Source organism: Asterias amurensis, chromosome 2 (genome assembly GCF_032118995.1).
Source record: "Asterias amurensis chromosome 2, ASM3211899v1".
Taxonomy (NCBI): Eukaryota; Metazoa; Echinodermata; class Asteroidea; order Forcipulatida; family Asteriidae; genus Asterias; species Asterias amurensis.
This window is the reverse complement of record NC_092649.1, coordinates 8,302,130-8,329,907: the sequence shown is the minus strand read 5'-3', so window position 1 is coordinate 8,329,907 and position 27,778 is coordinate 8,302,130. Positions and strand designations below refer to the sequence as shown.

Here is a 27,778-nt window from a genome sequence, read left to right as displayed (position 1 = left end):
GATCATTGTATTCTACTTTTACAACATCTTTCTACCCATATGCATTTTATAAAAAATGGTTACAAACGCTTTTCAAAGACAAACTCGACCGATCCAAGGCAACGTGTTCCTTTAATGGTAGCTCTTTAAAATGCACACAAAACACATTTTTATATATATTTTTTTACAATGTGGAGAATTATGTTGAACAGTCTAGTTTGAAACAGTCGAAATCACCGCATACGAAATGACCTTAAAATGTATGAAACTTTGATATTGCTAATAAATAGAGGCTGGGCTTTACCCAAGTTAGTGTTTCTGCAACTGAAAAACAAACAAAACAAAACAAAACATGAATACATGTCTAATTATAGAAGCAATTTAAAAACCCCCAAAAACCATATATTGATATAATGTGATAAAACCCACACCTCTGACCAGATTTAAACGAAATCCTGTTTTAATTTGTGTGCTGGTACCCGGCACATCATTTGTCTTAAGCTGCGAACCATGGACATGTCAGTCACGTGTCCTCACTATCGGCCACTGTAGCTTCTAACCATTTTAGGAACTGCTCCAACGAGTAGCCAAACAGTTTATAATCTAACTCATAAAGTCTTGCTAATTTCAACAAATCTTCATACTTCAATTTTAAAAACTCCCTTTTGGCTAAATTTGGTGTTCTTGAGGAGCGTATGGGAGGAAACATTACAGTGTTGTTGTTGGAATGGCCTGACGGAGAAATGACCCCAAGAATGGCTTCAGCGTCGGGGCCCAAAGTCTCATAATGCCCGATGAGATCGTAGCGGACACGACAAGGGCGACACCGGGGGAGGTACGACTGCCAGTGCATGTCTTGCTGCAACGGTGAGGGAACTGGCCCGGTGATGTAACCAACAAAGTCAGCGAAGCTGATACTACTTCTAGCTTCTCCATGTTGTCCTTGAGAAGAAAATGAGGTATTTTGTAGGGAGAGTCGGGAACGTTTGATTTGGGGACCCCAGATGGTTTGGTAGTCGTGGCGCTGTGGACCGTCTACGAACTTCTCACGCCATCCAGAGAACGCTCTCAACATGGGCTCTCGGACAAACATGAACTTGGTGTAGTGACGTAGGCGGTATTCTCTGTTCTGTTTCGAGTACGTGCCGAGGCGACGAAGCCGGTCCCCTGCCTTCAATCCTCCGGTTGGTGGACCAGCCAAGGCCATGGTGTCTAAGACTTTACGCCAGGCCATAGACGACACCTTACGGACCTCACAGAAGATGTACTTGTTGCGGTCGTCGACAAGGAGGTGGCTCGGAGCTTGCCCCGCCGCGAACGGACGCCTCATTTGGTCGCAGGTTTCTTCAAGGACTTGATTCCTGAGTAACATGCTTTTCCATACCTTGTAGCTATTTCCACTAAGATTGCCAGATGGGTTGTTGCCCATATAGCGATAACTTTCTTCTTCTAAGATGTGACGATCTTCAGACAGAGATGTGAAATTGCGCAGTGGTTTAACATTTGCTGAAGCATGGGCATTTTCTGATGCAATCTGTAAAAATAAAAATAAAATAAAAAAAATGTCTCAGCATACAGTTATAATTTGATGAACAGTAATCCTGTAGCGACTATTTTGTGTGAATGTCACACCATGGATGTAGATTATAAATATATATTTCTATGTAATCACATGGTCCCAAACATACTTTACAGAATGACCAATAACTATAACAATGTTGTCATGGCCTTCTTTCAAGTTGCAAACCGCGATATGAACTTTGTTTCCAACACACATTATGACGCGATGATAGTACCAAATACCATTCCAAAAGCTGACTTTGCAAAAGAATATTGTAAATTAATAAGCATTTCAGTACCGACATAACTCCCAGTCAAATTAAAATTTAGAAGAGAGAAACTTACTCGGCTGGTACATAAAGTCAAATATTATCTAGAGATTTGCTGGCCAGAGTCAATCTTAGAGGTCAGCTGAACTATGCGTGGTGTAGTTTTAGTTTAACTGTGGGATCATAACCTAGGAGCACTGTTCCGCTATTTGCAAGTATTAGGCCTAATGATTAATTTCACTTTAACGAGAGGGTTTGTTCTATCTTTGCAGTGAGAAATGAGACACCAATTCATTTATACACTAAGAGTAGATAAATAGTAGAAAATACTAGAAAAGAAATATGACAATAAAACGGCAAAAGTTTGACACGTATATAGGCCTACACAACATTGACTAGAAGCGTTCAAGTGAAAAACATTCTTAATTTAAATCACAATTAATCGCAATATGACGAAAGGTCCGCACCCGAATTTGCTTCAGAGTTTCAAAGTAAAACAACCTTTTTAAAATTATTTTTATTATTATTACTGGTTTATTGTAAAAAATTATCTGCTTGTCGCAGTCCAGAGACTGAATTAAAATACAGATTTACATTTTTATATAAACATTTTAAAAAGCACAGGTGAAAATTTATACACAAGAAAAATTTAAAATTTAAAAGCGAAAGTCAAAAGAGACGTTATTAGAACTAAAATTAGATAAAACAAAAACAATACATATTTAACAAGCACACTTAACCAACAAACCCAACTACAAAAAAAAACCAACACAACAAACAAACATCCAAACGAACATCCAAACAAACAATGTATTTGATGTATAGATGCTCGCCTCAATGACGTACTTTCTGGATATTCGCTGAATTATTGTGGTAAATTGAAATTGCCCAATATTTTGTAGCCACTGAACACGTAGGCTGAACCGCAGGCTTTTCCACCAGTGACATGTTGAGAGCAAAATGACATCACAAGCATGGCTTTTATGTTTAGGTCAACAAAGGGCGAGGAAAACCAATTACGAACTCTTTGCCAATTAATATTAACTTATAATCCATAATATTCTAGCTAAGTGGAAGTGACCCTATAGTCCATATCGATATCAATGACGTCATTTTACGTCACCATCTGCGTATAAAATGATAACAATAATAGCGGGGTTTAGTTGCACGTTACGCGAGCAAAAACGTGAACGTGAAGAACGTCAAAAAAAAATGGTGTTGTTTCTAGGTGACGTCGCCACTTTAGGCCGGCTTAGTGCATGCTCACGCAATAACGCCTGCGCGCACGTTCGTACCCCTGACGTGAAAAATGGTAACTTCACGTATCATTGCTAAAACTGTGAAATTTTAACGACACATTTTTCCAACGTTCACGTTCACGTTCACGCGGAACGTGCAGCTAAACCTCCCTAATGATGAGATTCACTGGGGATACACAGAATTGACCAGATTCCGGGTCCCGAGTCAGAGGGCCTTGAGCCGTTTAGGGTCATATGCTGACCCGGAGAGTGGTTTTAACAAATGGGGGTTCTATATAGTCACTGTGACGCATTTCTGGGTCATGTTTACACACATTTTGAAGTTTGTTTGTTTGTTTGTTTGTTTGTTTGTTTGTTTGTTTGTTTGTTTGTTTGTTTGTTTGTTTGTTTGTTTGTTTGTTTGTTTGTTTGTTTGTTTGTTTGTTTGTTTGTTTGTTTGTTTGTTTGTTTGTTTGTTTGTTTGTTTGTTTGTTTGTTTGTTTGTTTGTTTGTTTGTTTGTTTGTTTGTTTGTTTGTTTGTTTGTTTGTTTGTTTGTTTGTTTGTTTAGATGATCTTCCCATCAAGGGAACTCAGCAAACTCCCAAAGGGGGATAGAAACGCCAAGCTGGCAGCAGCCCATCTTTCTCACACAGAAAAACACATTGGTGTAACGTCTATGATTATGAACTGCACAACTCAAGAAATTATGATTTAGTAACTAGACGACACTATTTATTCATAATAATCATTTTGAAATCAGCGGTTAGCTTCGGGGATTTGAACCCACAACCTTGTGATTGCAAGTCTTCCAGTCTTACCACACATTATATTGAGGTAAATACTGTGACAAGAAAAGAGTCAGGCCCCCACACGAACAACTGGATCTGGTTCAATTCAAGCGCAGACGTTTTCAGAGTGCAGTAGATCATACATTAAACGTGGCAAATTGAAATATTTATTTTATCAAACAAGCGGGTATGACTTCTAATTAAGGTTATTTAAAAACATTTAATCCGCCACAAGTTTTCCAAAATATATACAATCAAAAATAATCCGGCCAGAACGAAACAATTACAAGAGAGTATTTTAAGGAATTCCATTATTTGTTAGTGTCTCGTAAAAACGAAATTGTTCACACTTGAATTGCTTCATAAACATTCTCTTTGTTTGATCAAAGCACGCAACGGCCGTAGGGTTCAGGTACATCCCCCGCCACACAAAGCATACAAATAGCCGTCAGTGGAGTGTTTTGAGCCAGTACCACCAAGGACATCGACAACTGCGCATCAGAGTTTTTCGCATAGCATACCGTTACATGACTTTCGCCAAGAGAAGTTGGAAAACACAAACCAAACAATATTCCACCAGCCGTATAACTGTATTTCAAATAATACTGGGTGATTCGTTTTGGGTGTGTTGATGATTGCAGTTCCCTAAGTGTTACTTTGCTGTACAGTATTATTGGTGTTCATTTTGCAGTGGGAGACAGCACAGTGCATCATCTGACATCACCGATAAACTCTTCAGGTAAGTAAACGCAATCGCCATCTATCCTGTATTACAGCCGGACAACATTTCACTTCCAAACCATTCCCAGGCCCAGCATGGAGCGAGATTGAACCTTCGCCTGAAACCTTAGGTTTCATGAAGAGTCACGGACGTCTACAAAGACATTCCAAAGTGAAGTAGAAGTCTTTATTTCAGAAAAACTTTGAAATGTAGATACCGATTTATAGAAAAATTGAGAGAAATATAGAGAAATGGCGGGAAAAGGTTTCATTGGCGTGGAACTTTAAAGGCACTGGACACGTTTGGTAGTTACTCCAATAATTATTAGTAGGATTTGAAACTTTGCATGGTGGAAATAAGATATAGAGGAGTTTGCGGTAACACCATGTAATGACTATCTCTAAATGAGTTGGGGTGGTTCTGAAAAGAACCGTTGGTATAACTCGACGTTAAAGAGCATACTGATCGAAACGTTGGGTTAAACACGAACGGTTCTTTTCAGAACCACCCCAACTCATTTAGAGATAGTCATTACATGGTGTTACCACAAACTCCTCAATAATTATCAGCACTAATATCAAAAATACTTGTTAATGAGCACTGGAGAGATGTAGCCTATAAATAAAACGATGTGAGAAACGGTGCCCTCTTAACGTAGTTTTTTTGAGAAAGAGGTAATTTCTTACTCAAATAATAAAAGCTTTCAGGCCTGGAGTCTTGTATATTTTTTAAGCTTCTGAAAGCAGACAAATTTGTGCAAAAAGGGTTTATATCTTTCATTATTCTTTCGCAACCTCGATGACCAATAGTTGAGGCAAAATTTTCACGGGTCATATATTTTGTGCATAATGTTGGGATACACCAAGTAAGAATACTGGTCTTCGGCAATTGCAAACAGGTGTTGCAAAAGGCATTCAATCGTTGCTTGTGAAATTAATGTACTCCACAACATCGGTCAAAAGCTTAGTTAAGTTTAAAGGCGGGCCCATCAGTACACTTATTAGTGTTTTTGAAGAATAGGCTAAACTATTACACCAATGTGGCGTGTCACATTGAAATGCTAACGGGCGATGAGTGTCAGTTTCTGAGAACGTATGCAACCGTTTTATGGTTTATATTTATTTGTTGTTAGGTATACTATTCCTGGTTAGTGAACTTAGTCACTGCCAGGGGCATGCTTGTGTATAATGTGAATCTGAATCACTGTGGTTAACCCATGCTCTTCCACGAAAGTGTTCCGATCCATGGGTTCGTTTATGTGATACTATACAAATCCTAGTACACGGGACCTATGGGGTCAACGAAGTTATGGTTTAGCGTTTTGCTCAGACCCATGTGCCACGACCCGCGGGACGGGACTCGAACCCACACTCAGCTGATTAGAAACACCAGAGCTTGGGTACCCCGTCCTCTTTACCGCTTAGCATCAATTTGACCTAGGCCCAATTTCATAGCGCTGCTTAGCGGCCGATTTTGTACTTACTTGGCAATTTCTATTTCTGCTAACCGTAAGCACACGGAAAGGCATGCTAACCTTCCGGTGCTTACCGCACGAAAATAAATGACGTCACAATGCAAATCCACGGTAAACACGCAATATGGCCGCTCAATTTCTCTGCTAACCTGTGAAATACGCTAAGGCTTAAGCAATTTTGTTCTGCTTCAGTAAGCACGCAAATTTGCTTACCGTTAAGCAGCGCATGAAATTGGGCCCTGGTGGCACATCCTATAGGGGATCGGGGGAGGGGAAGAGGCAGTGGGGGGGGGGGGGGGGTTGCTGAAAGCCATTTATTGCTATTAGGCTTTGGTGGTTATTAACACTTACATTGGATTAGTAGGTTGGCATGGGCACTTGATCCACACTGCTACTAAATTTTGCGCACTAAGGCCGAGTTATAGTCGGTCGCGCGATGGTCGGGCGTCGGAAATATTGACGCGCGATCATAAAAAGACACGGTTTTTAGGCCTCAGTCTTAGGATTGCGCGCAAGATTTCCGTCGCGCGACCGACTATAAACCGGCCTTTAGATAGACGATTCGTGGACGACTTCGCAAACTATATTTTACGCGCGCGTTTTAGCTGTTTAACGGGGTGCATGCTGGTCTAGATAATGACATCGTGGCCTACCTAAACCAGCATGCACCACATTTTACAGCCAAAGTACACTTGTAATGTGATTGCGAAGTACGTCCTTGAGCACATTCGGAACTGTTGCAGAACAGCAGCTCTGCGAAAGAGGTTAGTAGGCTATTGTGTAGAATTAGAACTACTTAAAATAACTCATTGTATTCCATAGCAAGTACCACATAAAGAATGTGATTTTCAAAAGGTAAGCCTACCTATATGTAGTGCTTTCACACATAGTAACGTATGTAAATATTAACCAGCTGAACACTTCTTGGTTTTCGCAAATCACGTTTTCTCTCAGATTGTTAATGACAGACATTACGTTGTTGAGTACCGGGCTTGTTGGCGGGGTGGTCGAAATAATCTCAAGTGTTTGAACATGCACGGGACGTTCTATTTCGGTGCCATTTTGCAGAAAAGTCTAAAGGCAAACATAATAAATCAGTGTGGTGGAAATAATTGTGTGTAAACATAGCCATAGGCCTAAACTTATTTTACATAATACATCTTTTACAAAGGTTCGTTGAAGTACAGACTTGAAGTGGTTTGTAGGTTGCTACCGATACTTACCTGGGGGTCAAAAATGTTTTGCAAATAATATGCCCATAGTTTCTATAGTTTCTGTCTGTGTATTTGGCTTAGTTAACGATTTCATCGCGGCCACACTTTCTTGTTAAATTCCCTTGAGGGAATAATAATAATATTATTACCCGCCACGCAGGGAACTTTAATTGCCTATCGATTAGAGATCGGATTCATTTTAAACACTCGCTTTCGTTAATAAATGCTTGGACAAAAACTATAGCTTTCCTCCGCGTTTTTATCCTAGTCTTTGCCTTGACATTACTCACTTGGATGTATCCAGTGCAAGTAATTAAGAAACAAAGTTCCCAGCGTATAACCTAGAAACAATCTTCCTCTTGTCATTATTTTGGAAGTCATAGTTGTCTCTATTTCGCAAAGGTATGAAGACTCGCCTCCATGTCTGTAGTTTGTGTTGTGTGCTACCAATTTCAATTGGTAGAATTTGTTGTTATATTTAAAGACACTGGACTATATTGGTAATTGACAATGACCAGTCTTCTTACTTGGTATATGCACAAAATAACAAACCTGTGAAATTTGAACTCAATCGGTCATCGAAGTTGCGAGATAATAATGATAGAAAAAAAAACCACTCTTGCCACACAAAGTTGTGTGCTTTCATATTATGCTTGATTTCGGTAACTCAAAATGTAATTCTGGGGTCTCGAATTAAAACTCAAATATTTTGGTTGAAAATTACTTCTTTCTCGAAAACTACGTTACTTCAGAGGGAGCCGTTTCTCACAATGTTTGATACTATCAACAGCTCTTTAGTGCTTGTAACTAAGTAAGTTTTTATGCTAATAGTAATTTGAGTAAATAGTGTCCGTAACCTCTTAAGGATTTGGGTACTTTTTGTAACACAAAACACAATGTTCACAGACTTACATTAAACTTACACACCGTTTGAAGATAATGATAGTTGTAGTTTTTGAGAAATGGGTAAAACTATGTAAAGAAAATACGTTTTTACATGCTAAAACAATTTTCGTCTCATGATCACTGAGACGAAAATTATTTTCATGACAAATTTTACTCATCTCTCAAAAACTACAGCACCTCAGCAAGTAATATTTGCAGGGGAGCTTTCTACTATCATTATTTTCAAACTGTGTAAGTTTAGTGGTAATCTGTGGGCATTGTGTTTTTTGTCCTACATAAAGTACATAGACCCTTTATTGTAATCAAAACAATAGTTGAACCAAAATGAGGCTGAGAGGAAATAATGAGAAATTCATTGAAAAAACTTTAAAGTAATCAGCCCACCGTGAGGATGTTGGTAGGCCTATATGTATTACAAAGTATCAAAAGACTAAAGCTATTGCAAAAACCGTGGATCTTTGGTGAAACTTTGATAAAGCCTAGCTGATGATAATTCTAGGCGACCCTGGAATGGATACTGAGGTTTGAATGAAACAGTTAGAGTCGCTGCGTAACCAGTTTGGCCCTGTACTCGATCATTGAGCGTAGATTGTGGTATCGGCTTGCCTATTCGAAGATTTCACGATTATAAAGCTGGACTCATGTTGCGCGATGGCCATGCCAGCTAATACACGTATAAACACATAAGGTAGTTCATCAGAAGATAGCAGTGTGTACGGGCGCGGTGCTTTCAAGAAACCCGGCAGGTGCTCGATAACCACGGTTACGATGAGTGACAGAGCTTGCCCGGTTCAACCCCTCTCAAACTTGGGAATTCAGAAAATGTGTTTAACTCGGTGTTTTTTGTTGATGTGCAAGATCGTTTTGTTGTTTCTAAGTAAAAGCCTAAAGCTTTCAGAAAGGAGCAACTAGATTGCCACACTTGTTTCAATTATCCGTATAGGCTGCTGTTTTTTTATTAGACCTCTAGGCCTAGGCCTATCGTCCAAATGGCTAGCCCTAATGGGTTACAGACTTGTAACATGATGCAACGAGCTTATACACATGAAAACATTGAATTTTTTGAAATGTGGCCAGTTTTTCATTGAGCATGAAAACAAACGTTTTCAGTTCGCCTTTAGCTTTATTTTTGTTTCTCAAACAAAATCAAAGAAAAGTCCGATTGTTGTATTTAAGCAGATCAGTGGCCTATATACACAATCCTAATTCATAATGAAAGTGTATGGTCAAATCTTTTTCTTAATACTGTTTGCTTGTGACGCACATCGTTTCTTCTGTAGTATTTTAAAACGACTTGCTTACCAGTCAAAGTCTTTATAAAAATTGGGCCCAGTAGGCCTGTATCATACGCAGCAACAAGTGCTTAAGGCAACTGACACCCCTCACAAAGATACCGACAAAGCTATAGAATGCGCAGAGGCCACTTTCAGTTACCAAGGGAAAGGGCCTACGTGCGTATACACGAACTTCTCACGACAAAGCTAAACCGATGATTTTGTATAATGACCTTTTTGTATAAAGTGTTACTTCTTTTCCGTCCAATTTCGTCCGTTGCACCCTTTAAGTTTCCCTTGAGGGGGAACGGCTTTGGGATGGTGCCAAGGTAACGATCTCTACTGCGATGACCATTGACCTCACCAAGTTTGAAAACAAGGCGATGGGGTCGGCACAACATTGGTAACAAAATGGCAGCTGATAACAGTAAAACATTTCCCGAGAGGAATCAGACCATTATGGGACATGTAATCGCATCGCGCCTGTGCACTTATATTGGCCGTTGCAAAACGAGGGCTGGTGATGGTGTGACGCACGCGTTTATGTGCATCTGTAGGCAGGGCCCAATTTCATAGGGCTGCTAAGCACGACAATTTGCTTAGCATGGAATTTCTGCCTTGATAAAAACAGGATTACGATCCAAATTGCCATGTGATATCAACAGCTGATTACTAGTAACAAGCAACATGCAACAAATAGAAATTTTGTTGGTAATCCTGTTTTTATCAAGAAAGTAATTTCATGCTTAGCAAATGTTTGTGCTTAGCAGCTCTATAAAATTGGGCCCCGGTCACATGGTGTTTCACAATACAATACAAAACACAATGCAACACAATAAAATACAATAACTTTTGTTGTCCCTGCATGGGAAATTCCTTTACTTTTGTTGTTGTAGCAAAAACACACCAATATAAAGTACCAAGGGTTGAACGTTACAATAGACCTTTATCATGGTCTAGCCATCTTCATCATTCCGCATTGATCACAAAATGTAACCAAACCGAGGCTGCAAGAACAGAGTAGTCTGGTTCCTAGTTGCATAAAGGTTATTAGCATTCATTATTTGGATTCATTATTGGACATTAATGTGGACTTGGACAAAAAATCCAGATAAAGTTGAGCCGTTGAATATTAATGGATCCGAAGTGGAAATTGTCGACTCTTTTAACTTTCTAGGAATGCACATGTCAATCGATCTTAAAGGTTTGTTAATATACAGAGTATTGATGCCTTTAAGATAAACCTTGTCATCTTTATCAATAATTCAGTTGGAATTTTTTTTTGTACTCCTGTGTATTTTTTAAGGATTTATTTTCTTATAACAGTCCTCAGGAACGCCCACATAACTAGGTCACTTGCTGACATATGGCTGGATTCGTACGTGACGTCACATGCGTTACATAAGTGAGTGAGTTTGACGATAGAAGGAAATGTTTCTTTGTTAGGGAAGCCCACCAACGGTTGTTCTTTCTTAGAAGATTGAGGAGGTTTCGTGTCAGCCAAGATTTGCTGGTTAAGTTTTATCGGGCAGTAGTGTATAGAGTGTTTTGACACTCTCGATCACGCCTCGATCGTGTGTAGTCAGCACTGCTAGCTTTATTTTTGGTCGTGAGCTTCCTGCTTTAGATTAAACTTTATGCCGCACGGGTTCTAAACAAAAAATAAAGATCTATTTAATATTTCGGTTTAATTTCAGGCTGCAAATAGTAAGTATACTGATGAGAACAGGTAATATGCGGTAGAGATCGATCAGAGCTGACTTCAACCGTACTAACAACAGTTTGTATATAGCGCAGTGCAATAAGATTACTGAATAATTACCAAATGGTTACTTTTTCATTACTGAGTAATTACTTTTTAATTTGTTTTCGGGGGTTTGCAACTTTTTACTGTTGTCTCTTTGCATAATGTGTGCGTGTTTGTTTGTTATTGCATGTCTTATGTGGTTCAAGTGTTTTCTGTATTGTTTGTCATTTTAATATGTTTTGACTCGCAAACCGAAGTGAATTTCACTGTATATGTATGTGACAATAAACAATTGAATTGAATTAATTTGAATCGGTTGAGTTATTGTTGTTCGATAATATAAGCACATGACCAAGATGGAGGCAGCATGATAAAGGTCTAATCAGAGAAAGAGGCCTAAATAGGAAGTTTAAGAAGTGAACCACAGAACGAGAAAAGGGCATAAATATGGTTATTAAAAAACAGACAACTAGAGTTTATTCTGTACGTATGCGTGAAAATGTGTTTGTTTTGAAATATTGAGTAAAATCGTCATCGCTAAGTTGTAATGGCTTTCGGATTTAGCAATAGATTCCGGCGTTTGTGGTGTTTGAAAAAGCGCAAGTGAAATCGGCCTGTATAGTCGGATTTTCGGATAAAGTTTTTTTGGGGGCCGAGGTATTGCACAGTAAGAGTACGGGTCAAATATTTGTGAAGTGGCCTATATCTGTTATTGAAAGGATTTTAAAGCCTGTCGAAAGCACCCAATTTAAAGGCAGTGGACACTATTGGTAATTGTCAAAGACTAGCCTTCACAGTTGGTGTATCTCAATATATGCATAAAATAACAAACCTGTGAAAATTTGAGCTCAATCGGTCGTCGATTTTGCGAGATAATAATGAAAGAAAAAAACGCCCTTGTCACACGAAGTTGTGTGCTTTCTGATGCTTGATTTCGAGACCTCAAATTCTAAACTTGAGGTCTCGAAATTAAATTCTCGAAAACTATGGCACTTCAGAGGGAGCCGTTTCTCACAATGTTTTATACCATCAACCTCTCCCCATTACTCTTCACCAAGAAAGGTTTTATGCCAATAATTATTTCGAGTAATTACCAATAGTGTCCACTGCCTTCAAGGCAATGTATCCCTTTAATCTAAACATGGACAGTTTATAAACGCTTCATAAATACATGCTCCACACAGTAAAACATTTTCAGACATTAAAAGTTGACAGCCCTTCTTGAATTACCATATAGATGAAAAGAAAAGAAAAAAAAAGTGATCATAAATGAAATAATGCTGACAATGTGTAAGCTCGTAATGTGTAAGGCCTTCTTGAGTTACCATATAAATGAAAAGAAGAAAACATGTGATCTTAAATAAAATATGCTGGTAATGTGTAAAGCTCGCTCAAATGCGTCCTTTAAGCCCGGAAACTGGAGACAAGTATTTCTGTTTTAAGAGGGGTGAAAAATAAACCTGAGCAATTCGATCGGAGAACTAGCGCCACCCACTCCATCCCCAGATTATAAGGAAAATTACAAAATAACGTCTTTTAAATGACGTTAATCTGAAACCGTTAATGTGTTTTCTTAATGCGCATATACCAGCTGTTGGCCTATAGTTGAGCTCAATATTAAAACGTTTTTCTGATTGAAATTGAGGATTGGTTAATTAATTAAAAGAAAGAGGAAATATCTGTGTCCGGTTTTACAAAGACTGTAAAGGCGCGCTTCAAATCGACCTGTTGTCTTTAAAGATGATAGATGAGTATCAACAAATTAATATTTTATTTCATATCGAGATTTTTTGTTTAAAAATAAATGTTATTTCATGGGTGGGCGGGGCGGGGGCGGGCTCAAACTTATGATTGTTTGAAGACGAAAAATCAGGATGTGAATATGTAGCCTGGTGTCACATTGAGTTTGGTAGACCTATTTTGTAGATATTAGTACTCGGATCGATATTTCTCTCTCTCGCTTTCTCTCTATGTGAAGGAGTGGGCTTATCATTTAAGGAGAACAAACTATACGTCGATATATTCTAATTTAGGGTAGAATGTATGATTGGAATAACAAAGAACTATACTCTTCAAAATAGTACAGGCCCCTCGCTTCGGAGCGTGTTTCAAGAGAGTGAAACATCTGTATTGTATTTAACATGTGGACTGTAAAGTAAACATGCCAATTTCAAGCGTTCTCGGTGTCCTTGCCCTTCGTTTTGAGCTTATAGTGACTCACAGGCTGGTATATTTCCCTATTGAGAAATAGTTAGGCCTACATTTAAGGGCAGTGGGCACTATTGGTAACTACTAAAAATAATTATTAGCACAAAACCTTACTACGAGTAATGGTGAGAGGTTGATAGTATAAACCATTGTGAGAAACGGCTCCTCCCTCCGAAGAAACGTAGTTTTCGAGAAGTAATTTGCCATGAATTTGATATCGAATTTAAGGTATCGAAATCAAGCATCTGAAATGAAAGGTGCCACAATAGGGACTCGAACCCAAAGCCAGCTGATCAGAAACACCAGATACTTGAGGACGGTGCTCTTTATATAAACGCTCCACCATAACAAAAAAAAAAACATTAAAAAAAACATACCTTCTTCGTCACATCTTGTACTTGGGTTTCAAGTCCTTTGTAATTTCCTGGGGTAAAAAAAAACATTTGACTTGTCACAGAGCGAATATATTTCATTTATTTCCAATTCCCAAATGGTTTGTGGGATCGTATAGGCCTAATCGCCTATATACAAACCCCTTTTTTGCCAATAATATTGATATATATTTAAATTCTATTATAATCATTTACAATAGGCCTATACAAAGGCAATGGACACTATATTGGTATAACTATACTCAAAATAAGTGTTAGCATGTACACACTTACTTGCGGTAACGGGCAATGGAGAGCTAAAACATTGTGAGAAAGGGCCCCCTCTGAAGTAACGTACTTTTTTTCTTAAAGAAATAAGTAATTTCTCACTCAAATATTAAAATACTATGGTGACAGAAGCAATCAAGTGGAAGGAAATGAAATGAGAGAGAGAGGGGGCAAGACGAAGCAAGAGATGAACAATGAAGGAGGAGAAGGTGGAGGGTAGAGGAAACAGGATGGTTTCACAAAAGATTAGAAACACGCACAAAACAAATCGAAGGAGGAACAGGGAGAAAAAGTAATACAAGATGTGGAGCTAAACTAAATAAAAAGAGGAATATCTGTTGAAAAAGGAGAAGGCATATTTTACCCGTCACTAATAGTCTCGTTGCATGCAATGATATATGTCCATGGCCTTTCGAAAACAAATTTGACAAAGTGTTTCCAGTGTCCTTGTTCGAAGTATGTGCACCATTGTTTGTGTGTTTGGTTACCATAATAATTGGGTGTATAAAAGGCCAATATGGTTGGCAATACATCATGTTGTGCTAGTGTAATGTTGTGGGAGTGAAAAGGTGTAATTATAATATAATATATCATTTATAAACAAAATAAGGTTGATCCAAATACACGTCTGTATATTTTTAACCGTACTGTAATAAAGCCCTGTTTATTTTTGTTTTAAAACACATCATTGATTAATGTACATCTTGCAGCGGAGAACAAAATAATATACAGTTCTGTTCAGGGACATTTAAAGGGCCTTTCTCATAATCATACTGCAGAAAAGAGCTGCACGGGTTGTCAAACAAAAAATCGATAATTATAGTCTTTCGTGGTGAAGACAGTATTAATAAATTTCGAACAAAGAACGTTTCCTCGCAATGTTTTGTATTGTCAATAGCTCCCCATTGCTCGTTACCGAAGAAGTTCTTATGCCAACAATAATGGCTGAATGACATAATGTAGTGTCCATTGCCTTTAAACCTTATTTTGTTCGCTCCATGTTTACATACCGCTGGTTCTCGTCGACAGGCTGAAACCGTCGTGCGCAGTGTACGAGTTCAAGGTGACTGAACTGTAGAATGGCGACACAATTGTCACAATGACGACAGATGATGTTATCAAAGTCAACAAGCGAAACACACAACGGCGAGAAATTGAAGTCATCTCACTGTCTTGCTGGTGACCCCTATCTAGGCCACAGTTGTATTTTCAAGACTCAAGACTAAAAAAAAACCCACCATGCAATCTTCACGTGTAGTTTTAGTTAGTTATCTCAAACCAACTAAACAACAGCAGAATTAAAGGCATGCGTGCGCGCGTATGGAGAACTCTTGACGCGTACACAGTAATGTAAAAGTACGCACGCTGAATGCGAGGGTCAATAAATTGTGAAGAAATTAATGAGACCGGACGCGCGTGTTCCGCGTGTATGTTTACGGCGGGACGCACAGGCGGGATTTTGTTAATGCTTTGAATGCGCTGCATGCATGCTGCATCTATCTGGGCCCAATGTGGCTCTGCTTCATTTGTTCTAAATCTATGGGAATTGTGTGCTAACGGCAAGCGTATTTCACCAAAGATATAGAATTAAAAAAACTAGACCACATTCTATTCTATATCTATGTATTTCACGGGTTACTAGGCATTCCACGCTTACAAGGCTAGCGCAGAAATTCGGCGCTTGCAAGGAAGCGGGGAAGCGTGATCGTAAGCGCAGAATTTGGCGGTGTAAGCAGAGCCATGAAATTGGGCCCAGGATGCAGCCGTACTTTTCGGTGACCATTGTGCGGATGTATATTACCCCTAGCCCTGTATGTATAAGACTTTACTAACACCCCTTACCAATATTCTGCCTTTTCATTGGTTTAGAGCGCGTCACATGATATGTCTTAGTTTTACTAGGCCGACGACGGCCGTGTGATAGTGCATCGATTTGCCGTGCGCTAGTCCGAAGACTACCACACGGCGTGCAGTACCCAGACGTCCATTGCGTGTACGAGGATGATGAAATTAATATTCTGTAACCATGTCGGGTTACATGCCACACTACATGCAGCACAGTTTTCGCAATTTGTATTCGCGTTGTCCGTGGATTGTAGCATTCAGGTCTGTAACAAGTACAGTATTTAGAAATGTTTGGTTGTTATAAAACAAATGTTGACTGCTTTTACTCGTGCAATGGTTAAAACTATGACTCCCTCGGTAATCCCCGGAGCGGTCAATTTTCCCTCGGCTTCGCCTCGGGAAAATAGAAAGCTCGGGATCACCTCGGGAGTCATCGTTTTAACCATAGCATTCTGACTTTTCAGCGGATGATGTCTGCACTTGGGTGTCGCACTGCCCTTGCTCTTCTTGTCGTCTGTAATTGTCAGTCCCGCCTTAAAGCGCCCCCTCTTTTTTTGTTTTCTTTTTCGTATCGATTTGTATTTCTATGTTTTTATGCCAGTGTAAAGTCTAATAAAACTAAAACTAAACTAGAAGCAGTCAATATTTGTATACTACACAGCAGAGGAAGAGTCTTATATAGGGCTAGGTTTGGGTGGTAGTATAACACGAAAGTGTATATAAGGCCGTCAAGACACCACCCAAACCTAGCCATAATGTGTTGTACACAAATGCAGACTGTACTATCGACAGTGTAAGGCCAACCAAACCATGCCAGGGGAGTAATGGCATCTAGATGGCACACAAGTTCGATTTCTTATAATCGGATTAAAATAGTTTTTGCTTTGAATGGTTTACCCTTCCTGTATGATAAGACAACATTTTAAGAAGAATGATAATAGTCAACAATTATATAGCGCCATATCCAACGAAAACAATGCTCCATGGCGCTAATACAGAGAAACATTTAAAATATAGATAATCAGCAAAAAACAACAAGATATAAAAATAAGTTTAAAATCAGCAACAACTAAACAATTAACCGAACATTGACAAGCAATTTTACTTTCAAAAGATAAACATCTGGTCAGTTTAAGAAAAATAAAAGAGTAATATAGTTCAGATTCATGTTCAATATTGGCCTAAGGTACAGTGCTAGTTGATTGTGCATACAAACCACTTGACAAGTATCCTACAATGAAACATCTGGCTTTATAGGAAAGTGTCAATTTCCAATTTTTATTAAACATCTGGTTTAAAAAGATCAAACATTACTATGTTCATATTGTTCTATACATGCTCTTTGTACGATAAACCATATGGTTCCATATAACCTTTATTTATAGTACTGATTAAAAAAAAGAAAAGATTTTACTTAAAACTAAACATATTTAGGCCTACCACTGCACTATAAATATAAATAATTAAACCTTCAACAACAAAAAATCATTTACTATTGTTATATGCCATGAAAATGTTTTTATTTATTATTAGAATATTGGTCACCTACAGTTATTAATACACCCATGTGCATTCAATCAGAATAATTATATGGATTAAGTTATGAATGACACAAATCAATAACATGTTCATTTTAAAAGAATACATCGTTTTAAAAAGATCACAGTAAAACTGGATCGGTGAAGCTAAATTTGGGCATACGTGACTCTGAAAAAATCAGACAATCGCTACGGTTCCGTTAGAAACAACTGTTTTCAACATAACACATTTTTTTGTGGTAGGCCCTACAACGCCAACGCGAAAAAAAAAAAATTAAAAAAATTAAATGATTGATATGTACATGCTGCCTCCATCTTGGTCATGTTCCTCGTATCGAATAACAATAATGGATGCTAATAAGTATTTTGCAAATAGGAACCAGACGATTTTGTTCTTCCAGCCTTGGTTTGGTAACATTGGTATAAATGGGAGAGATGGCTGCACCATGATACCGGTCTATTAGGGGCCTAGACCACCTGACTATATTGCCGACGTTTCTAGCTGTATTAATAATAATAGTTGTACTTTGTGTTGCAGGAGAAATCCACCCATGACCGTATGGTTGGTTGTTTTTAGCTCTTAAAAATCATTGACCTTGCTCAAACAATTCCAAATCTTTTCAAGGAATCCGCGTGCACGGAGTTTAAATGCCTGTTCTTCTCTGATATCAAATGATGTCCATCACAAATAGCTAATGCAATTTAAACAATTTCCATCAATGCAATTTTTTGAGTGGATATCCCCGTCGCTATGGCAACCGTTTGTTCTTTGCATAGCTGTCGGAAATGTCATTATTCTGAGATTTTGGTATTGTGTGATGGCACTTTGCAAATATTTATATTTTTGTTCAGTCATGAAACGCAATATTGTGATCAGCGGGAAAGCACGCTGCATTGAAATTCAATACTTTATTGATGTTGGTAATTTCTACGTTTAGGGTCGCGGTTCGGCACTGCACACAAACGGTTTTATTCGACCATTTTTTTCCCCACAATTTAATTGTCTTTTATACGATTAGTTCGCAACGAAATTAACATTTTCTATTTTCCTGATAAAAACAAATTTTTTAAGTTGGAAATAGTACAATAACGGGGACTCCAGAACGACCCGTGAAAAACAATTTTTGGCCAGGCAGACAATGGTTTTTCAGCACCATCTTTAGTCTTTTTTCTAACTGCCTTTGGTTTTTGATGAAATTAATCAAATTTATCTTCGGCAGAGCACTCTACACTCAAGAAAAAAATAACTTCATCCTCCCACCACAATCATAACATGAAGACTCTCGAAGAGACACACTACGTCCAGTCATTGGAAGAATTCATCAAGAGATGCGACCAGGAACCGGTGACGTTGGACTGGATCCGAGCCAAGATGCCACCGCTCCTCAAGGCCGCCCAATGGCCCGTCAACACGGCCGAGGTTGTCCGGGTCATCGGGGTTGGCTCCGGGAATGGTGAGTCTATTTTTTTCCCGGTAGTCTATTCTAACAACAATGAGAGACCACAATATTGACACATTGTCACCAGGATGTCGTGGATTTTATTGTTGTCATGTTTTAGTTATATTAGTCTGTTTATTATACCATAATGAATGGTCTCATTTTCATTGTAAGACAATCCTTTAACAAAAGTTAAATTCCCAGTATTCTGACAACAATGCTAGACCACTTATTGAACTATTGTCACAAGGGATGTGGTGGATATTTCATGCATGCTTTGTTAAAGACAATGGACACTATTGGTAATTGTCAAAATCCAGTCTTCTCACTTGGTGTATCTCAACATATGCGTTATATAACAAACCTGTGAAAATTCGAGCTCGATTGATCGTCGGAGTTGAGAGATAACTATATGAAAGAAAAAACACTTGTCACACGAAGTTGTGGGCTTTCAGATGCTTGATTTCGAGACCTCAAATTCTAAACTCGAGGTCTTGAAATCAAATTCGTGAAAAATTACTTTTTTTCTCGAAAACTACGTCATTTCAGAGGGAGCCGTTTCTCACAATGTTTTATACTATCAACCTCTCCCCATTACTCGTTACCAAGTGAGCTTTTATGCCGATAATTATTTTGACGGTAATTCCCAACAGTGTCCACTGCCTTTAATGTTATTGTTGTGTTTGGTGGCTCTATTGATTATAGCTATCCATATACAGGATAACATGTACACAAGATGAGTCCGTCCTAAGGCAAAAGACTGTTTTCTTCCATGTGAATTTATTGTATATCATCATAATGCAGATAACCCTGTGTTTGTAGCCGAGTGATCCCTTAACGGGTATATGTACTTTTTCCTAACAAAAAACACAATGTCCACAGATATACATTAAACTTACACAGTTTGGAGATTATGATAGTAAAAAGCTTCCCTTGAAATTTTACTTACTGAGGTGCTGTAGTTTTTGAGAAATGAGTAAAAGTAATAATTTTCGTCTCGGTTTTAGCATGTAAAAACGTGTTAACCAGTTATGCTATGGTTTTGGTATAATATCATAACTGGTTGAGGGGATTTTACATGTGCTGAAATAGTTTTGGTCTCAAAAACTACACAGCCTTAGTTAGTAATATTTGAAGGGAAGCTTTCCACTATCATTATCTTCAAACCCTGTAAGTTTAATGTAAATCTGTGGATATTGTGAAAAAGTACCCGAATCCTTTTATTTGTACATGACTTTATTTCACCTGTCTCTGTTTTTTTTCTCCCAGGGAAGGTACACGCTTGATTATTGTCAAAGACCAGTCTCCTTACTCATGGTGTATCCCAACATAAGAATAAAATAAGAAGCCTGTGAAAATTTGAGCTAAATTGGTCATCGAAGTTGCGAGAAAATGATGAGAGGAAAAATACCCTTGTTGTACGAATCTGTTGTGCTTTCAGATAGGAATAAAAGACTTCTGTTTAGAAATTTTTTATTTTTTGATGAGAAATGAACTCTTTCTCAAAATCTATGCTACTTCAGAGGGAGCCGTTTCTCACATTGTTTTATACTATCAACAGCTCTCCAATGCTCGTTACCAAGTCAGTTTATAAGTGAATATTTTGTTTTGAGTAATTACCAAACGTGTACCTTCCCTTTAACAAACGTTTATTTTGTGATGTACGGGAAATCTTGCGATACTTTCTTTATCAGAACAATTTGGGAAAATATTTACCCAAAACTTTCATCAAAAACATTACAGTGGTATTTGAAAACTGATTACGCTCGGTTAAAGAGGTATACGCGACTCAAGTTGTCCGGAAACATTCTGTCATATTAAACCCGCAGATTCAATTGGTAAGGTACTAATACAATTTGTTTTGGCAGCAATCGATTTAAGTCGAAAAATAGTAATTTTGGAAAGTATGGTATTGTATACCTCTGTATTTTAAGATTTATTCTAGAATTAGTTTATCAAGTTTAAACCATGTAATCATTGTCAACAGCCCGTAATTTCAACCCATATGAGGTTTTTTTCAAATAAAAGTAACAACACGGCACACGGAAATACTAAAGTAGCATCAGTTAGAAAATGAGTGAAAATGCAGTTAGAAGAAGAACAGAAACACAACCAAAAGGTGTTTTAGTGGGTGTCTTTAAGTTGGGGTTATATTTAATGGGTCAATTGTATTTGTTTTGACACCAACGAGTAACAATGGCGAGGAACTTTGTTGATTTTTTTTTTTAATTCCCCCGATAGTGGTGATATTTTTAGATCTGCAACGAACTTGTTTAGCTAAACCTTATTGGGACTTAGCTCTGCTATGATAACAAAATGTAATCTCGCATCAACATTTCCACTTGTTTCTTTTCTCTTTAAAATGTATTTTGGACGAATGGGGCTATGGATTTAGAGTGAGTTCTGTGTTGGGAATGAGGTTGTTCGCTTGCCTCTTTGCCGGTCTTATCCAAGACCTCTTGGAAGGACACAGGGACCGCATTCTGTACGGTTCTTGTTCAGGATGTAGTGATCCATGATGGAATTGTGATTTGGCTCATCTTTCTTTGCTCACCTCTTGGATTGCGATTTCAGCGAAGATTTTGCATAGAAATGATTAAAAAATACTTTGATTGATATGTTAAAAACAGTTTTATCTGTCACAATGATTCTTGGCTGCTTTGTTCCTTCATTAGTCTCCATTTCCGACGGAAATTTAACTCTGCGGGGTGACATTAAATATGGTAGTTGCAATCGTGTCTAAGCAGTTTAGTTTCGTAACCAGTTTCTTGAATGTGACGATCTCTCGGTCGGCTACTCAGATCGTTCTGGTAATCCTTTTGTTTCATACCTTGTCATGTCAAGATGGTTTGGGGTCGTCCATGAGTGTCAGGGTGATCCTGTTTCCTTAAGCACGTGTTTATGTAATATTTATTACACTAATGTAACGTATTTTAATCTCCGTTTTTATTGAGGTTTTTTTGAAATAAATCAAACATAAACAAATAACCTTTTCCAATTGAAGGTATCATGGATGTAGACGTCTTGAAAAACGTTGTCAAAGAGTGTCCGGAAAACCCACTGCATTGCGTGGGGATCGAACCCAACCCAGACGAGCTGACACGTTACAAGAAAAGGGCTGCGGATGATAAGGACATCCCTCATGCCAGAACGACATTCGAGTGGCATAACAAAATCTCAGAGGATTTTGAGGTAAGTAGGATGTGAGTCTGGAAGATTTAGAAAACGTTTGCTTTTACAGTGAGGCTTGATGTCTGTCACACCTCCCAATTTGGAAGTCATAAATTAGAACGTTAAAGGGAAGGTACACGTTTGGTAATTACTTGAAACAAATGTTAACTTAAAAACTGACTTGGTAACGAGCATTGGAGAGCACCTGATAGTATACAAGATTGTGGAAAACGAATCCCTCTGAAGTAACGTAGTTTTTGAGAAAGAAGCATTTTCTCATTAAAATAATAAAAGACTTCTATCTAGAAGTCGTTTATTCCTATCTGAAAGCACACAAATTCGTCTACCAATGCTATTTTTTGTTTCATCATTGTCTCGCAACTTTGATGACCGATTGAGCCCAAATTTTCACAGGATGTTATTTTATGCTTATGTTGGAATACAACAAGTGAGAAGACTGGTCTTTGACAATTACCAAACGTGTACCTTCCCTTTAATGCTGCATCACACCACAGACCTTTTTATTGTCAAGTCACAGCTCGAGCTTTTGCCAACCGAGGTTGAAAAACTATAGAAAACCAATGCAAAACAAAAAAATGTGGAGGAAATTTATTCAATTCAACATTTGAAAAAAAATGTTTAATTTGGCTAATAATAATGTTAACACGATCGAAGGTTTTACTAAAGTTCGGCCGTCCATGCCAAAACAGCGCGGTTTGTTTATCAACAATGGAAAGGTTGCCATAGAGCTATGGCGCAACCAAGATTATGACGTCAGGTGGGCTGGATTGATAGCGTGGAAAAGTCAACATTCTTGAGTTCACGTCCCGTCAAACAAATCACCTTTGTTTTGTTTGCAAAATAATGTTTATCTTTGGATAATGGTTTGAAGGCTTCCCGGAAAAAATAATACCACTGTTTTTTTTAAAGCAAAACTCAGATTTATGTAGACACTATTTAGGGCTTATTTACATCGACTGGATTTGGTGTAAATACAAATCATTGGTGTATTAAAACACAAATACCCTAATCAAGGGTCAACTCTTGGTGGCGTGCTATATTGAGAATATCCATGTTTTTCTTGCTCTTATCTGAAATTCTGTAAAGACTAAACCAACTTTTCTCTTTATCTATATCTTTCAATCAGATGTTATTACCAAATGCGCCAGACTGTCGGTATCACCTGATTCACATGTTCCAGATGTTGTATCACGTGCGTGACATGGAGGAGACCATTTTGAATTATATGGATAAACTGGTGGAGGGCGGTCTAATGGTTATAACGATTGCCTCAAAAGGTACGATGTCAATAAATTATGGTGATTTATGTGACAAGTCAAAAAAGAATACATCCGAGTATGTTTTTCTAAATAATTTCCCCCTATCCTTCACGTAACGTGACCTTCAGCGTAGATTAATAAAATAACTTAAATTTGTTTGTGAATAGGGCTTTCTGTACTTTATTTATTTGAGTAACTTGACAAATGGGATACCAGATTTAAAATTTGACTAAACCTCAAACATTCTGGCCAAATTGATGTGTATACTAAAAATGCCAGTAAAATTGTCAATGTTTTATTTTTTGTTTTTCCCTAACAAGATGGAAACGATCTCCTGCAGGCCTTTGAGGATTACGAAGCCACCCTTCCAGACATCCAGGAACTCCCCGCCCAGAACAAGAAGAGGTACAGCGACGACGTCTTGCCGATCCTCCGTCGCCACGGCATCCACTACCGCCTGGAGAACGTCTCGTACAAGGTAGACGTGTCGGAGTGCTTCGTCAAGACGTCCAAGGCTGGGAAACTTCTCTTGGACTTTATATGCCTGACCAACGCCACCCGTGTCTACCAGAGCCTGGCCGAGGGCAACCGGAGCGCGCTACTCAACACCCTCAGCAACTACTGTGAATATGCGAGCAAGGGAGAAATGAAGCTGACGTTGACATTTGATTGTATCACTTTCTTTAAGGGGGGTGATGCGTGTGTTAAAAACGGCACGAATTGAAAACCGAACAGAGGCCTTCATTATGTGAACAAGTATATTAATAATACAAAATGGTGTAGGGATTAAATCTTGGTAATAATCCTCTAAGATGAGAAGGGCTATCCTTTTGACTAATGGTTTGCACTTTATGACGTCGTAGAGCAAATTCGAGTTGGCGTAAATAGTCGACCCGTGGTTGACTACTGTCCAGCAACGTACATTACATGCGCAGTGACGCAGTCACTCGTACGACTCATTTGGAAGTCTAGTCAACCTTCCGCCTTTTCGCTATAGTGTCACTGATCCCCATCTGCGCTTAACACATGTTTGAAGGGAACATTCTGTTGGGACCAGTGAATAAACCATGGGCTCGAGGCTGGTTCCAAAATAATGGTCGACCACAGTAGTCAACCAATGGTCGGCCAGCCTGAGTTCGAGTGCAAACGGTCAACCTTTAGTTAATCATTGTGCACACTCGAACTTACTTTTTGACCATCATATTATTTGGAAATAAACGTGCACACGTGAAGTGCTTTCAGTGGCTCAGAGTTATACACAGCGTATACACGATGCATTCCTGCCTTGTTTATCATCAAATATGGCGGTCGAAGACGTCGCGTGCAATCCATCTATTGCCTGTTCTCCTGACTCCATGCAAAAGTGGAACGCACATCTGCAAAAAATGTTGGTCTACCCGTTTCCAACCATGTCATAAATAAATTCCTTGTTTAGGTTTTGACTTCTAAAATGGCGGCAAGGATAGGCAAGTGTGTGGTGAATAGACCCTTCTCATTATGCTTTATTACAATACAAACCACCATGGCAATACTGACAATAATGATGAGTTTTAGTGCTTTGTAAAATCGAGCCGCCGATGTGCACTAAAACAGATGCACAAACGCGTTTGCGTCACATGCCATCATCACCCGGATCACCCGTACACTGGGTTCGTTACTGGGTGCGTTCGATTAGCTTCCCTTTGTCGACCCCGCGATGCTTATTCGGGTGAGCCACTGATGACAAGAGCTAATCGAACGAGTACTCACCCTATTGTGGTCACGTCTACACCTGGGGCCAGCCTCAAGTGACCCACTCCACAAGCAGGGCCACTTGGGGCTGACCCGGGTGAACCCCTGGAATGACGTCGAAGCTATTCGAACGTATACCGGGGGCAGACCGGGTCGACCCAGGGAAGCTAATCAAACGCACCCAGAGTTATAACTCTAAGGATCCCCATACAAAATGGCGTGATGTTCCTTCATTTTGCCTACCAAAGTGTTAGCGAGCACGCGTGTTGTGTAATTTACATATTTCGTGGGAAGGGTTTCTTGTGCGCCATGCACGAAGGGTCAATACAAAGAAGGTGGGCGTTGAAGAATAGGAGACTTTCCAACGCTAGGTGGCAGCAGACTTACCGGGTCAATTTCCATTGATTTCGTAGTTCTGAACATGGGCATAATTCTGAGAACAATGGCTTAACCTGGTAAGTCTGCTGCCACCTATCGTCACAGAAAGTCTCCTATTGGTATCAGGATTTTTGTTTTCATTAAAGGTTCTTTTTGGTGATTGGTTGGGTATGTGTACAGTGTAGGGATTTTACTATAAAGGTTATATAATAGCGCGGTGACCCGGTAATTTTTGCTTAGTAATGATCGTATTGGTGGTTGTTCGTAATAATAATGGACTGAACCATAGGCCAGGGGTGGATTTCACAAAGAGTTAAAGGAACGAACACGTTGCCTTGGATTGGTCGAGTTGGTCTTTGAAAAGTGCTTGAAACCGTTTGTTACAAAATGCATATGGTTAGAAAGATAACTTAAAAGTAAAATATAATGATCCACACAAACATGCCTCGGAATTTCACGGTTTTCCTTTTACGTCGCGAAGAAACACGGTCGGCCATTTATGGGAGTCAAAAATTTGACTCCCATAATGGCCGACCGTGTTAGTCGACGAGGTAATAGGAAAACCACGCAATTTCGAGGCATATTTGCGTAGATCACTGTATTCTACTTTTAAAATATCTTTCCAACCATATGCAATTTATAAAAAACTGGTTACAAACGCTTTTTATAGACCAACTCGTCCGATCCAAGGCAACGTGTTCCTTTAAGACTGGTCTTATTTTGAGTCTTTAGGACTAGTTTTAATATCTCCTAGGACTAGTCCTGATTTAGAAAAAAAAGTGCCAAATTGAAAAGCACTTAAAACGACAGTGAAATTTCGGTTTGCAAAAATTAAATTGCCAAGGTGAATGTTAATATTTATTCATATCCCCTTCTGAAATGCCATGAAGACTCGTTTATTACTTTAGATTTATTTATTGTTTATATACCAGATGCCTCATGGTTCTCTCCCAATGTATTCATAACGGTTAAAGCCATTGGACACTTTCGGTACAGAAACATTTTTTTGAAGTTCACAAATTTACAAATAATTTACAGGGTTTACAGAAGGTAATGGTGAAAGACTTCTCTTGAAATATTATTACATTAAATGCTTTACTATACCAATTCTCGATATCGAGAACTACCGATTTATTTTAAACACCATGTCATGAAACGGCGAAACGTGCAGAAACAACAATTGGTTTTCCCGTTATTTTCTTCCGACTCCGATGACCGATTGAGCCTAAATTTTCACAGGTTTGTTATTTTATATATAAGTTGTGATAAACGAAGTGTTGGCCTTGGACAATGCTGTTTACCGAAAATGGCTTTATGTCAACTCTCGAAATATAACACAAACTTGTATTTAGTCTTTATTTACAACTATTATCTATGTTATATTTATTATAGGCAGTGGACACTATTGGTAATTACTCAAAATAATTATCAGCACAAAACCTTTTTGGTAGCGAGTAATGGTGAGTGGTTGACAGTATAAAACATTGTGAGAAACGGCTCTCTGAATTAATGTACTTTTTTCGAGAGAGAGGTAATTTTCCACGAATTTGAGGTCTCGAAATCAAGCATCTGAAAACACACAACTTCGTGTGACATTGGTGTTTTTGTCACGCAACTTAGACGACCGACTGAGCTCCAATTTTCACAGGTTTGTTATTTTTGGCATATTTTGAGATACATCAAGTAAGAAGACTGGTCTTCGACAAATACCAATCGTGTCCTGCCGTCGATTTCACCAAACTCTTCCTGACTTAGGATTAATCTTAGGACTTAGGACGGGTTCAGTTCCGTATCCAAATACGTAGGACGCATTGAACCCATCCTAAGTTAGGAAGGGTTACTCGTCCTAACTCGAGTTAGGATTTATCCTAGCGTTTCGTTAAAATCGGCTGCACAGCTGAGTGTCTTTAAGAAAATGTGAAGTTTTTGTGAAATTGATCCCGGGTCTGAAAGTGAACATGAATTATTTAACGCTTGTATCGTTGTCTTATTTTTATTCACTCTTATAGGAAATGTTATTATTTTAAATTATAGTCCATTATCTTTAATTACACATCTTATTGTTTAATAGTAGAAAAAGAGTCCTAAATGTAACACAGTAAGCTATAGTACGCCTTGCATATTATGGACAAAATTACAACAATGTTGGTACCATTAAAGAGATGTACATAATATAAATTGCATTTTCATCAACCCATATAACCTAATATATTTATTTAAGATTAATGTATTATAAAAGATATATTTGGCATTTCGAGGGGTGAACGGGCTTGGACCATATTATTACTAAATTTTTAGTAGAAAATAAAGACCATATGCATAATTATCATGTTTACAATTGCATATCGTACTGGTTGT

General features: G+C 38.5%; 2 protein-coding genes across 3 annotated transcripts; one reads left to right on the top strand and one right to left on the bottom strand.

Annotated features, from left to right (window-relative positions):
- LOC139954399 (carbohydrate sulfotransferase 11-like) lies at positions 1-15,327 on the bottom strand. The gene is made up of 3 exons (XM_071954175.1): positions 15,049-15,327; positions 13,757-13,803; positions 1-1,513 (listed from the first exon to the last, which is right to left on the bottom strand). Exons 1-3 carry the CDS (start codon positions 15,200-15,202, stop codon positions 503-505), a joined length of 1,212 nt encoding a protein of 403 aa, XP_071810276.1. The 5' UTR covers positions 15,203-15,327; the 3' UTR covers positions 1-502.
- LOC139954400 (histamine N-methyltransferase A-like) lies at positions 4,295-27,735 on the top strand. 2 transcript variants are annotated; one of them, XM_071954178.1, is made up of 5 exons: positions 4,295-4,574; positions 18,642-18,875; positions 21,865-22,052; positions 23,179-23,329; positions 23,632-27,735. In XM_071954178.1, exons 2-5 carry the CDS (start codon positions 18,695-18,697, stop codon positions 24,033-24,035), a joined length of 924 nt encoding a protein of 307 aa, XP_071810279.1. In that variant the 5' UTR covers positions 4,295-4,574; positions 18,642-18,694; the 3' UTR covers positions 24,036-27,735. The 2 variants fall into 2 exon arrangements, with proteins under 2 accessions (XP_071810279.1, XP_071810280.1); XM_071954179.1 differs by lacking the exon at positions 4,295-4,574 and adding an exon at positions 17,962-17,983.
- The last annotated feature ends 43 nt before the right edge of the window (positions 27,736-27,778 follow it).

Bases quoted from the DNA above. Each gene is read 5' to 3' on its own strand.
- LOC139954399 (XM_071954175.1), bottom strand. From the start codon at position 15,202: ATGACTTCAATTTCTCGCCGTTGTGTGTTTCGCTTGTTGACTTTGATA. The intron at 13,804-15,048 runs GTATGTAAACAT...TTTTTACCCCAG, and splicing joins CCTGTCGACGAGAACCAGCG to GAAATTACAAAGGACTTGAA. The intron at 1,514-13,756 runs GTATGTTTTTTT...TTATTTTTACAG, and splicing joins TACAAGATGTGACGAAGAAG to ATTGCATCAGAAAATGCCCA.
- LOC139954400 (XM_071954178.1), top strand. From the start codon at position 18,695: ATGAAGACTCTCGAAGAGACACACTACGTCCAGTCATTGGAAGAATTC. The intron at 18,876-21,864 runs GTGAGTCTATTT...TTCCAATTGAAG, and splicing joins CGGGGTTGGCTCCGGGAATG to GTATCATGGATGTAGACGTC. The intron at 22,053-23,178 runs GTAAGTAGGATG...TCTTTCAATCAG, and splicing joins AAATCTCAGAGGATTTTGAG to ATGTTATTACCAAATGCGCC.